General features: G+C 35.0%; 2 protein-coding genes across 8 annotated transcripts in view; both read left to right on the plus strand.

The window, feature by feature from the left end:
• On the plus strand, positions 1,421-6,455 carry LOC109336056. Of its 5 annotated transcripts, none has more exons than XM_019572408.1 (5): positions 1,421-1,617; positions 1,982-2,190; positions 2,291-3,804; positions 3,847-4,710; positions 4,803-6,455. In XM_019572408.1, exons 2-5 carry the CDS (start codon positions 2,167-2,169, stop codon positions 6,190-6,192), a joined length of 3,792 nt encoding a protein of 1,263 aa, XP_019427953.1. In that variant the 5' UTR covers positions 1,421-1,617; positions 1,982-2,166; the 3' UTR covers positions 6,193-6,455. The 5 variants fall into 5 exon arrangements, with proteins under 5 accessions (XP_019427953.1, XP_019427951.1, XP_019427949.1 ...); XM_019572406.1 differs by having other exon boundaries at positions 2,291-3,318; positions 3,358-4,710; XM_019572404.1 differs by having other exon boundaries at positions 1,421-1,690; positions 2,291-4,710.
• LOC109336526 (SAC3 family protein A-like) overlaps positions 9,117-14,119 on the plus strand; it is a 16,184-nt gene continuing 11,181 nt past the window's right edge. For 2 of the 3 annotated variants that reach the window (XM_019573181.1, XM_019573182.1), the window contains exons 1-5: positions 9,117-9,574; positions 9,867-10,805; positions 11,145-11,594; positions 13,075-13,176; positions 13,730-13,827. In XM_019573181.1, coding sequence (XP_019428726.1) covers positions 9,515-9,574; positions 9,867-10,805; positions 11,145-11,594; positions 13,075-13,176; positions 13,730-13,827 — 1,649 coding nt within the window. In that variant the 5' untranslated portion in view covers positions 9,117-9,514. The remainder of the gene's footprint in view (positions 9,575-9,866; positions 10,806-11,144; positions 11,595-13,074; positions 13,177-13,729; positions 13,828-14,119) is intronic. The other variant, XM_019573184.1, reaches the window with a different exon arrangement.

The following is a 14,119-nucleotide window of genomic DNA, read 5'->3' on the forward strand; positions in this document are numbered from 1 at the left end:
TTTTATAAACATTTTTATGATTTTTAAGGAATTTTTATTATGAAAACAATTTTATTTTTACCTTCATAACTAAATAATGAAAAGTGTGTTCATTTTATTTACGATTAAAATGATGACGGTTTTTTTGAAAGTAACATTAAAAATGAAACGTGTTTAATAATGACCTTTTGATGTAAATTAAACTCAATGCTGTTCATTTTAATTTAATATTGTTAAATTTGATATATTGTTAAGAGTCTCGTGGAGAATTATGTTTCTAGCTTTTGAAACTCACATACTACATTTCACGTCATTCATACCATTTTGTAATCATCTAAAAATGGAATTAATCCATTTTAATGGAAAAAGAAAGAAAATGAATATATCTATACTTCTATATCTATACTATATATAAAGCCAAAACTTGAAATAATTTCCCTTATGGTGTAATTTTCATTTCCTATTTTGCCCTTCACATTATTTAATTTTTACAAAAAAACTATATAATTCTAAACAACTACCACTAATACATTAACTAACCACATATCTCACATTAAATTAAACATTATCATAAACACAAAAAATATGATATAAAGTACACCAAACACAACAAATACATTCTAATTCAAAAAATAAAATATATAAAAATTGAATATGTAATATCACACAATATTCGCCGATAGGCACGAAGTGCCTGTACACACTAGTATGATATAAAGGTAAAAAACATATTATCCACGAATAATATTGACGGTGCAAAAAGGACAATATAAAAAACATTACATAATTAGAAGTGTAATATTTATATATTGATAGTGTAATATTTTATATATAATCAGTATATTATCCACCATTCATTTTTATCATTATTGGCTTTTAATGTACTGACTATGGTTGATGTTTGCTTTGCTCGTAAACTATATATAATAGTGAACAATATACCAACTACGTAAAAAAACTTTTATACTATCAATGTATATATCTTTTTCTATAAAATTATATTCTTTTATGTATTAGCAAACTATTATTCATCTCGTGAGTAAGAAAGTAATATTTATCATAATATGCAATTTCTTCACAATAATCTTTACTTCTTATAAAGATCTAATAAAACATTACACAATTGAATCAAAACTTTATTGGTACACTATATTAAGTCAAGAAATGTGTACCACACTTTTAATTATGAATTTATGCGATGCACAAAATTACAAGTAACTTGAGATCGGTGAACAATAGAATCCATTAATTAGCCCATTGGAACTTGCCACGAAACTGCGATGTTAATGTCCATCCAACGGCCGACATTCAAAGATAACAAAATCAACGGCCGATAACACATCGGATTAGGTTATCGGACACGTGTCGTTTTCTTATTCGACGCTTCACGCAGTAGGTGAAATAGAATGATCGAGAAGAGAAGCTCTAAAAGTCAATAAACTTAGAAGCTCTAAAACGCAAACCCTAGTTTTCTCTCTCTAGATTCATAGATTAGGGAGAGAGAAATTGATTCCATTTTTTCTATTTCAGTTTGCAGAACCTTGTTTTCTTATCTGGTATTTTCCCCTTCGCAGAAAACCAAAACCAAAACCCCTTTTCCCTTTCAATTTCCCTCCAAAACCTTGTTTTTCTTATCAGGTATTGTCAAGATCTGATATTTTTTCAACTTCAAGTTACCGCGCTTGGTTTTCACGTGTACTGCGATATTGGGGTATTTAATTATACCAACCACTTTACTACACATGCCATTTATTGTGCCCTTTTTGTTCATTAGGTTTAGATCTGAATAACTTCTCTTCCTGGGTGAGTTTGTTATTTGGATGATCAAGGACTGATCTTTGAGTTTCTCGATTATCTGGTCACTTAATTTTTGATCTAACCTAGTTTTTAAACTTGAAAGTGATTTCGCTTGATTATGACCTAAGGGACATGTTTGCTTTGCTTTGATTTGATTCATCACTGATTTATGCGATTTCTGATAGGCTTATGTTATGTTTGGCAGGTTCTGGGAACTTCTGTCTTGTGTCTAGCTTGGAAGCTAGATTTAGCTTTATAAGAGAAACTTTTTTGGACTATGGATATGCGTTAAGGATTTTTATGCCAACTTCATTTACTCTATTGAGGATGTGCTATTGAATTGTTATATAAGTTTGGAAGAAGTGTGTTTACTTCGTGAATTTAGGAATCATGCCTGTTTCTGGACATGAAGAGGTGTTTATTTCCTTTCTGATTTACAGCTAACTACTACGATTAGAGATCCGTCCCGATTTGTTGATTTTTCGATATTGATTACTTTATCTTCTATTGACAGACTGAGGTAAAATCCTTTGCTGGGAAGCTTAGTGGCTTAATTGCAGGTTGTGTACCAATCAAGAAAAGGAAGTACTTCCCTTTGATTCCTCCTACTTCACCTTTGTCTGAAGAACCATCTTCACTCAATGAAGAAGCTGAATTACAACCAAAAGAAAATTCAAGCACTTCTCAAGCATCAACTCTATCAAATGTTAGTATTGCAGGTGCACCAATCAAGAAAAGAAGGTTCCCTATACTGGAAGAGGGTTCACATGTGGGAGAAAATGATTCTTTTCCGAAGGAAAATTCAAGCACATCACAGGGTTTGACTCTTTCTACAAGTTCTTCTGGCAACTCTGATACTAATGAGCACTTGCTTCCATCTATTGCGAAACTAGGTATTGTCCAGAGTAGTCCGAAAATAGAGAAAGTGGAACCTGTGTCATTGGAATTATCTTTAAGCAAGGAAAAAGGTGGCACTCGCAGTTTAAACAGCGATGTTAAAACTACTAGTGACATAGCCCCTGTTCAGTCAAACAGGGCAAACTGGGATCTGAACACTACTATGGATGCATGGGAAGAACCTGGAACCAGTTCAAGTTCTGTTAAAACTTATATTGATAGGAAGAAAGTTGTTGAAAGTGTGGTTGATGAAAAACAGTTCATGAGATCATCTAGGATAGTGACACCAACAGGTGACATGTCTCTAAAGCAAACAGTATGTGAAGAGAGTAAGAAGAAAGCTTTTGTCGTTTCTCCTGGATTGTATGGACAGCATTATGAACGTATTGACCCGCACAATCTCTGTCTTAATTCTTATCTTCCAAAATATGCTCATGAACCCTCTAGGTTATCTGTTAAGCTAGATTCAGGTACTGCTATTCCAACAGCTATTCCATCTGTGACCTTGTCAAGTGTGGTTCCTTCTGCTGGTGATGTTAATACTTGTTTTAGATTGGTAAAATCAGAACCATTTGATGACAACTCGAATAGGGGCTTGAAGGAAGCTAATGTCTGTCCCGTGGGATCATTAGATAGTGATGCTCTTACAAAAGAATTTCTTCAGCATTCTAATGCCTACTCGTCTAAACCATCTAGTGTTCGCAGTCCAAACTTAGTTGATGCAATTATTATTAAGACCGAATCAGGTTACAGTACAGCTGAGAATAAAGTGGAACAGCTGGGTAAAAAGTTGCTGCAAGGGTCAGATAATTGTTCTACTATGGCAGTGCCAGTGACATTGGAGACAAAACAAATTTCTGCAGAAACAGCTCATTCTCCAGTGGAACCAATGTGTTCAGCAGAGTTGACGACAAGTGAAAATATAGCAATCCATACTGAAATTTTTACTCTTGCAGAAGGAGTCAATCTTGATAAAGTATGTCATAGAGCCTGTTCAAATGCTGATCAGGTTCCTCAAGAAACAGTTGCTACACCTATGGTTGATCATGTTACAGATTTGAGCGATCCTGGCTCAAAGAATTCTTCTAGATTAACTGAAGAAGAAAATGCTAATGATCGTGACAGTTGCAAGTGGAAACTTATCAATGATCTTCCACCTAAGTCACGAGACAGTGGTGAAGGCTGTGCAAGTGATGAAGAAAAGATAACCTTGTCAGCTGGTATATTGGAGGATGATTCTTATGGTTCTGATTATGACTCTGAAGACAGTCATGCTGTAACTGTTGCTGTGGATACTGAGCGATACATTTGTGATGATGATTATGAAGACGGTGAGGTTCGAGAACCGCAGGCGCATTCCACAGAGGTGGTCACCATTCGTGAGGTAAGAGAAGTAGAACACCCTGACAATAGTAATTATGCAAATAAACAGATCATGGAAGGGCCGTTGAGCAGTGATTCTCTCATTTCATCCCATGTCATGGAAAATGAAAGTAAGACTGTCATCCACAGTGAAATAAGTAGTGATGAAGATGGTATGGACATTGAAATGCATGAGAGGCTTGGTAATGTGATTGACAAAAATGTCTGCTTGCAAGAGCCTGTGGCTGATGAAAAATCTAATATTGCCTCTGATGAGAAGGGACCTCTAAACATTTTGCAAAGGGAACAATTAGATGTTTCAGAAAGTTACAATGCGCCTAGAGCTCTGGAGACGGAATTGTCATCTGATCAGTCCTTTAATGGGAGCCATGGGTTAGATGTTGTTGGCCAGTGTGCTGTTGAGGTTGTTAAAACAGCTGACACAGTTAGACAAGCCAACTTAGATTTGCCACAGATTGAAGCTTCTGCAAATAGTGATGATGCAATGAAAGATGTTAGTAATTGTGGCAATCAAGGGAGAATAATAGATCTGTCCCGAGCTGCTAGTTCGTCATCCCCAAGTAAAACAAGGCCCATTCCTGGCACGTCGCAACCATCATTATCTGGAAGAGATTTATTATCTGACACACTTGATGTTGATAAATTCAGGGGAAGGTATGGTTTTTAATTTTGTACCTTTTTCTTCCGTTTTAACTGATTTCTAAAATTTTCCCTTATGCTTTTTTTCTTCATGTTTTGATTTTCAGAGATGAAGTTTATATTGATGGTCGTCGCAGATTTTTTAGAGGAAGACACCAAGATATGTCCCCTAGAAGTTCTAGATTCACTTATGTGCGAGGTAGAGGGAGAGGTAATAGTCGGTTAGACGCATTTCATGGTGAATGGGAATCTGGCCGTGAGTTTTCTGGGGAGTTTTATAATGGTCCAAGCCAGTTTCGTGGCCCCAGGCCTAATAAATATGCATCTGCTAATGCTGATACTGATCTGGAATACGATGATGCACCTGATGGTTCATATGTTGGTAATGGTCGGATGGGCAGAAAGCCCCTTAATGATGGCTCATATATTGCACCACGGAGACGGTCCCCTGGTGGAGTAGATGGCATGCAAATGGGTCATAGAATTCCAAGAAACATGAGTCCTACTAGTAGATGTATTGGAAGTGACAGTTCAGAGATGGTTAGCATGAGGCATAGTGAGAAATTTGTGAGAGGTTTCCAGGAGGATAATCTACACTCCATGTTTACTCGTCCTCGACCATTTGAGGGTATGGACGGTCGGTTCTCAAGAGGGGGTGGTAGGAATTTTTCTTCCATTCAGAAAAGGGGCCCACCCCGAATTCGTTCGAAGTCCCCCATTGGACCAAGGAGTCGCTCACCAGGTCAATGGTCATCTCCCAGAAGGTCTCCAAGAAGACGATCCCCAGAGAGTTTTGGTGGACATTCAGAAATGAACAGTAGAAGATCACCATTATACAGGGTTGACAGAATGAGATCCCCTGACCGCCCTGTTTTCAGTGGGGAGAGAGTGGTGAGGAGGCATGGCTCCCCTTCATACATGTCGCGAGCTTCTAATAATGATATAAGGGACATTGATTCTGCAAGGGAACATGGCCATCCAAGGTCTGTCATTAACAATAGGAGTCCATCTGGTAGAATTCTAGTCAGAAGTAGAAGATTCGATGCTGCAGATGTCCGAGATCGTGCTGATAATGACGATGACTACTATGCAGGGCCTATGCATTCTGGAAGGGTACTTGAGCTTAGTGGTGAAGGAAATGGTGAGGAGAGAAGGTTTGGTGAGAGAAGGGGTGGATATGTGCGTTCTTTCAGGCCTCCTTATAAGAATGGTAATAATATTAATGAGAATTTTCACCTTAATGCAGAGGAGGGTCCAAGACAATATAGATTCTGTTCAGATGATTCAGATTTTCATGAAAGAGGCAACAGCATCCGGGGAAAGGACTTCGAGAGACGCATTCGGGGTGGGCGTCCAGTAAATGTGCCTCCTAGAAGAACAAGAAATATGGATGAGCAGGAAGAGAATTTCAGGCATGGTGGAGGAGGTGGTGGTGGTCATGTTTGGAATGATGACAGTTTTGATGATATGTCTCGAGTTAAGAGAAAAAGATTTTGATTTCCCTCTTATCACTATATATGTTATAAAAATGTCTCCTACTGTGAAAGCTGGAACATAATGGAATTTGTATTGCAATTGAAGGTTTTTTCACCTAGAGAATTAGACTAGATTATAATTTAATAGTAGTCATCCATCCTTTAACGGCTCTACCTTTTGTTTTGTGAGCTAATTGAAATGGCAGAAATGTTAATATTCTCAATATATTAGTGTGATCCATACACTAAATAAAACACATCTTTAGTGTATGAGTCATTTATTCAGCTCAATTTTGTTTCATGTATAATATTAAGTTTTGTATAATCTATAACACAAATGATGATCACGACAGTATTAATAACAATAATAATATGAAGTCTGAAAAGCACCCAGCCATGGTGTTCCTATTTTTTCTATTAGAAGTTTTTGGTTAGACTATCCAGGGAATGGCAAAGCTGTGATTTCTGGAACCCTCATTCTGCCCTTGCTGAGTCGATCTTTGCCATTGACGGTGTTACTCGAGTTTTCTTTGGATCGGATTTTGCTACTGTTATCAAGTCAGATGATTTTTCTTGGGAATTCCTCAAGCCTCAAGTATTTGCTGCTATTATGGATTTCTATTCTTCTGGTTTTAGATTCTCAAGCTGCTGCACACATGGATACAGCTATTAATGAAAACCTCCCATGCTTACTAGTCTATATGAGGAAGCCAAACGTGTGCAAGAGATGTAGTTTTTGCTAAGTCTGCCATGTTGTGTAATCAAACATCTGTTTCATCAATACAAATTATGAGATAGACCTATACTCTAACTTTTAATAATCACATGAAGGGCTTCTCTAAGCTAGTAGCATTTCTCTGACAGTCTCATACTATCAACTGTCTTTGCCTTCATTTCTGCACTGCCAACTGGAACAAATCATGTTTTCATGCCTGTCCCTGCTCCATTGCCTTGTTTTTAATCTCAAGTTATGATTTTGCTGCCCTTATTTATACCACACCTTATTGTCTATTATGTATCTGAGATGGGAATAATTTCTACAATATGGAATTGTAATGAACACTGCAGTAGAAGGAGGTCACCTCAAACAAGGTTGAAAAGCCCTTTGGTTTCCTAAATCCCTTTTTCATAGATTTGTCCTAAATATTTTTAAGAATTGTAATGAACGCTACAGTTTTGTTTACACCTAGAGTACACAAGAAGTTTTCCTCAATCATACTTGAGAGAGGCCAAAACTAGACTTTGCCATACACATGCTTTTCGCACCAGATGATTCTGAAACAGTTGTGATCATCAAGGAATTGCTGGAGAAGGTTTTGAACATGTTAGTGCTTTTTATTGTATGTTCTTTTCATTTGAAGCATTTCCTTTAGTGCAGGATGATTCTTAAAATGCATGGAGCATGTAGCACGTAGCGGCTGCCCATGTTCATCAGTGGCTCTGAAATCAGGCATTGAAAATATGCTGATGCATTATGTACCTGAGGTAATTTGTTTAATGATGTCTTTTTTGTAATGAACTAATGTTTTTGTTGTTTCCATAATGATTCATGGTAAAAGGATTCATCAAAATCTTGTACACTATTCTTTCAGCATTGAGTTGGCTTTTCTTTGCATATTCTTGTGTTATTTGTGAGTGCATGTGCTTAGAAACCCAAATGTAAAATTCTATCATAGTGAAGTTGGAATGACATTATGTCATAGTGAAGTTTCCTTACATCTAAGCTTTGGAATTTAGGTTAAACCTACCTATTTTATGGGATCATGCATATCAAGTTTTACATCAATAATGTTTCACTGAGTATTGTATCCTTAAGCTCTTATCTTCTGGTATATAAAAAACTGTATACATGATCGAATATTTATTTAAAGCAGCATTAATTGAATGAAATCCAATATATATTTGAATCGTTCTTGTTTGTTATATCTAGTTAACACCTTCTTTTCAATGCTGCTTGCTGCATTTACAGCAGAAGATCAAGAAGCAGCATTAAGTGGACAAATGGACTAGTTTTTCTTTTTTATTGAGGCCAATATATAGTCTCTGGATTTTGTACTCAATGCTGTTGTGAGTGTACATATGTATACATTCAAAATGATATATTCTCTTACAAATCTCCCACACCATAAGAAAAGTAAGTAATAAATGTCATAAAGAGTGATACTTTGTTTATTAACGATTGATTTATAAGTAAGATATGTTACTTTCTTATAATGTAAGATAATTTATATGAACTTGTAGGAGAATATAATATTACTCGATTCAATAAATAATAATTTTTAATTTTTCCATTCATTAAAACTCAGTTTTATGGATACAGTATTCGAAATCTTAAACATTTCTTATTATATTGTAGATAACTTTAAAATTCAAAATCAAGTCAATCAAAATTAAAGTAGATTCTCAACAATTTGTAAGTCTATTCAATAATCTTGGTGAAGCTTATACATATTTGAAGTCTCAAACTAGTGAACATCGAATTCATACTTGAGTAAAAAAAGTTGTCTTAGATGCCTAAAGCTTCCACTTTGAGAATAACATTATCAGAAACTTAAACTCCAATTGCTATTATAGAGTGAGACCATGAATCTATTTCTTATAGCTTTAGTATAGAAGAATATAGTGTTCTTGAAAAAAAGAAGATTTATTTCTCTTTCAAATCTAGTCAAATATAATTTTTGAAAAATCCCTACTATTCATTTTCAACTAGTTCATTAAAAATATATTCAATTTATCAAGCTAATAAATAAAGATATATATATATATATATAATTTATAAAAAATGACCTCAATAATATTGTTGTAGTCTAAATCTTTAGATATCATATATCAAAAGTTGTAATTAGTGAGAAAAACACTTACGGTAAAAATAATAAATATATATTCCGAAAGAAAATAATTTGTATTCATATGAATGATATGGTAGTTATAAAGTTCATACCCCATTCTTATTTGTTCTCTTCCGTTTTTTCCTAACCCAATCTGAATGTTTGTTTCCCATCTATACAATACGTCGTCGTTTCCAACAACGTGGTATTGCAAATTCGTCGCTGTTCTTACTCTCTCAACTTTTGTTTTTCTCCCTCTTCCCTTACCCTTTTCATTATTCATAGATATCTTGCTATTTTGTTTTCCCTTTTTACTTTTTTTCTCTTAGTTTTCCTTAAAATTTTATTTTTCTCCCAAATTTGGTTTTCTGATCCCTTGATCTGTCTGCAACGATTGTTGGCCATTGTTCGTTGAGGGTACAATTTTAATATTACGATTTGTTATGAATTAATTAGGGTTTTGTTGACTTATGTGATTAATTTGTTCCCTTGTTGGTCAATCACGGTGCTTAAAATATGTCACATGAAGGAAGTAATACTGAGACCTTAGCTCCTGTGGAATCGAATCTATTCGAGGTAGATAATCTACTAAGCATGCTTATTAGAAATAGTTATGATTAATTTCATGGTATAGTTTGTGAATCAATCTATCTTTGTGTACTATCAATATAATAGATTCAAATGATTATCTATTTGATGTTTATCATTTCCCTGCCTGCATTTTTTTGTCATAGACTATTTGTACCATATTTCATCTGTCTCATTCAATGCACCTATGTTTCATTTATTTTATTTTATTTCTAGTTCAATTATAATGATTGTACAATTTATGCTTTAAACGCATAACCCATGTGTCTCTCATTTGTAGCATCGGCATGTTGTCACAAGCCAATATCAACCATCTGCATATGCTCCTGCTACAACTGGACCTGAAGCTATATCATGGACTGTTCATAACTCCACAACAAATGGAATTTATTCTAATCCAACCTACCAGTATGATCAGCATCCAGAACCATCTGGAAGGAGCATTCAAGATGGTCAAAATGTAACATCAGTTGCTGGTAACTCATCACATTTAGGAACAGCTAATGTACCACATGATTACAGTGCATACATATCAAACCCTAGTTCTGGTAATTCATCAAATTTGGGAACAGCTAATGTACCACAAGATTACAATGCATACACATCATATCCAACCTCTACTAATCCATATGGTTATGGCAGCACGGGATACTATAACAGCTATCTGCAGCAACCTAATCATACCTATTCACAGCCGGTAGGAGCATATCAAAACACAGGTGCTTCTTATCAGCCTATTTCCTCCTTTCAGAATACCGGGTCTTATACTGGCTCTGCAAGTTATTCAAACACCTATTACAATCCTGGTGATTCCCAGACTACTGGAGGTTACCAGAACAGCAGCGGATATGGAGATCAAGCGACAACATGGAACAATGGCAGTTATTCAAGTTATTCTTCTAAACCTAATACAAATTACACCCCTGATTCCGGTGGCTCTTACAGTTCTGGTGTTGCAGCCACTTCGGTGCAGTATCAGCAGCACTACAATCAGTGGGCAGACTACTACAACCAAACAGAAGTGAGCTGCGCACCAGGGACAGAGAAGTTATCTGTCACAAGATCATCTTCTTTGGGCTGTCCTATTCCGGCAGCTACTAGTGATTATGCAACTCCAGCAGCTACTGGTGGTTATGCAACTCCAACTAGCCAGCCTTCACAATCTTATCCACAGTTTTGGAGACAAGAGTCCAGCTCTTCTGCAATGCCTTCTTTTCAGGTTTGAGGATTATTTTCTCATAAGAAGTGAGGGAAAACCCATGCTACTTAAGAAAAGCTGAATCGAAAGAACAGATAAATTGTTATTTATACATATCAAATTCCTTTGGTTATAGTTTTTGTAGTTATATTCTGATATATGCATTGCAAAATTATTCCTTATTTACATTGTTAGGTCTGGTCTTTTAGCTGTATTCCAATTCTATGCAAATTTTAGTATATTGGATAATTAATCTTGTTTGTCTACTAAAGGTTCTAGCATTTGGTTTGGTTAGTTATTTTGATGTTTCTCTGTTTTAGTTAACTAATTCACTTCGTGTTCGCTTCTTTTGGTGGTCAGCAAGCTGCAGTAAATAGTGGTGGTGATCATGATGGTTACTGGAATCACGGGGCCCAAACTTCTCAGAATCACCAAACTAATCCTACTCAACCAAATTATCAAAGTCCTTTGGATTTAAAATCTTCTTATGATAAATTTCAGGATCATCAGAAGACCGCATCTTCCCAAGGAACTGATTTTCACTTTCTTCCTCCTCCTCCTCCTCCTCTGCCACCTCCTCCTCAACAGGTGAATCCAGCACCCTTGCACAAGGCTCCATATTTGAATACGAGACAAGTACAAATTCCAATAAATCCTCAAATTCCTTCAAATTTAGCATTTGGACAGCTTAAAACTGAAAAAGATAGTTCCACAACCAGTGCAGCACAAAAACCTGCTTATATTGCTGTTTCATTGCCAAAGTCAACTGAGAAAGTATCATGTGGTGATGATGTTAATTCTATACTTAAGGTGAGATTTGAACAACTGTATGCAGTGATTGTTTTGCATGATCTAATGCATACTAGACTATCGTTTCCATGCCAATTTAATTATTTTATTCTGAATATTTTACTATTAAATAAAAAACCCTGCCTATGTTGTGTTTTGTGCTATACATAGCCGGTCTTATGCCCGGATAAAAGGAGAAGATTCTATTAGGCAATGGGCAGTAACCTTAAAATTTTGTGGAATGACAATGATATTGATTTTAAAGAAAAAACAGATCCACAAAGTGATTTAAGATGACATAATACTATAAGTTGATTGAGATGTTTGAATCTACTGATGTTTGAGTTTATAGGGAGTAGTAATAAATCCATTTTTAATTATAAAAGCAGATATTAAGATCAAAAGAATGTAATTATGAAGGGTTATGGGGATAAGGATTGCTCCTTAGTCTAAAGAGAGAACCAAAACAAAGAACAAAGGAAACTATAATGAAGTAAAACTACCTAATTTTTCGAATTATCTTTAAAGTAAGCCCCATTCAAAAGACTAATTTTTATGAATGGTGTCTGTCAAATTATCTTATTTAAAAAGTTAGCACATTGACCTGTCTTTCATGTGTCCTGCTTCTTTGTGGATGTTTGGAAAGGTTGTTTATTTAAATGAGTAGACATTTGTTTGTAAACATTTTAGCATATAAGATTTTGAAACAGGTTGTTTATTCTGATTGTTAGATATTTGGAAAGATCGTTCATTCTGATCTTTAGATATTTGAAAAAGATTGTTTTTTCTAATTTCTTAGGAAGTTTCTTGGTCACACAGCTTGCAACTGGTTGTAAGAGAGCAAATAGGGTAGGGCTATCCTAATTTGAGTTCAAATTCCTTTTGGAACTTCGAAGTGATAGGAAGAGATTCTCTTGTATTCCAAAGTTTCAACGTAAATTTTTCTCGAAAAATTACATTAAATAGTTGAAATCAAGAAACCGAGTAACATTGTCAAGCACCAACCCTAGCATAATAAAAGATGTAGGAAAAGGAAAAGGCATAAATGTAGTTTTTGGCATTACTTATTTGTTTTTCATTTATAATGATTATTTTAAAACGGAAACTAACATCTGTAACATGGGAGATGTGACAAAAGGAAGGGAGCGGAAATTAAATGGGGAACCAACATTTAAAGAAAACGTAAAAATAGACAAAGGGAGTGGAAATTGAAAGCTTGATAGCATGCCACGTGGCAATTTCCTTGACCTACTGGATAGATATAGTAGATTTCAAAGGCTGAAATGATAAAAAAACCTTTTACAAATTTTCTTTTTGGAAATTTTGGTTTTAGTGAAATAACATGAGTTGGAATAGGAGCATAATTTTGAAGTCACAGTTTTAGTTTTCTAGGAACTGATTAAATGCATGCTTGTTGTATAGAACAAGTTGGCATTGCAACTAAAAAGGTGATGCCTTTATGTATTAGTTTTAATAAATATCAAATTATTCTTGCTTTCAGCCTGGTATGTTCCCCAAGTCGTTGTGCGGGTATGTTGAAAGAGCTTTGGCTCGTTGTAAAGATGATAAGCAAATGGCAGCATGTCAGGCTATCATGAAGGAGGTGATTTTTTCCTTTTGTATTGTAAATATTCATGATTAGTAAGATTTTATTCCCCCTTCACATTTGTGTTGCTTGTACTATTTTAACTTATAAATGAGGAAATTGAGGTATGTTACATGATGATCTTGAAAACTAATTTCTGCAAAAGCTTAAGGTGTTTTCTGTGTAGAATTATCTGATTTTGTAATTGCATAGCTTTTTATTTTTGTTAAATTAAATGGACTAAATGGACATGTTAAAAAAGTTGGCATACCCATACTATAATATATACTTACAGGTATTAAATTTATAACTCTGAAGTCTGAAATGCACCTATCACTTGTTTGATATCATAATTCTACTTTTAGGTGCTGGCTGGAACAATAAACTTAAATTTTGATTTCTTTTAAATTACTATTTGCTTTTCTTACACGAGGAGGATTAAGTTCAAAGAAAAACTGTTGGCATAATTTTAATTCTAGTAATCAGTCAACCTGTAAGTACTACCCTGTGGACATTACACGGGTTTCATTTGTTTGAATAATCTTATAAGGTTCTTTAACCTCCTTTTCAGATGATCACTAAGGCAACAGCTGATGGTACCCGCTCCATGCGAAATTGGGATATGGAACCACTTTTCCAAATGCCAGATGCAGTTTTGGTCAATAAAGAGTATGATATGTACCTCTTGTTTTTGTATGTTGAGATGTCATTCTCTTGTGCTTGTGTCAGGCACTTCTTATTTTCCGTAATTTTTCAAGCTTTGAATGTTTGATCAGCTTTTCTTCTGCCAATTTTTTAACTGGACTATATAGAAGTACATCATAAGGAACATGTTTTAAAAAAATTCCGAAACTGAAGATAGCTATTGGAATAGTTCTGAATGTCATTGTGAGCTCTCTGAATGTCATTGTGAGCTCCCCTATGTGATTGTTAAGTAAACTTTACAATGTAGAAAGAATTG

The sequence above is a fragment of the Lupinus angustifolius genome, chromosome LG20, assembly GCF_001865875.1.
Source record: "Lupinus angustifolius cultivar Tanjil chromosome LG20, LupAngTanjil_v1.0, whole genome shotgun sequence".
Classification (NCBI taxonomy): domain Eukaryota; kingdom Viridiplantae; phylum Streptophyta; class Magnoliopsida; order Fabales; family Fabaceae; genus Lupinus; species Lupinus angustifolius.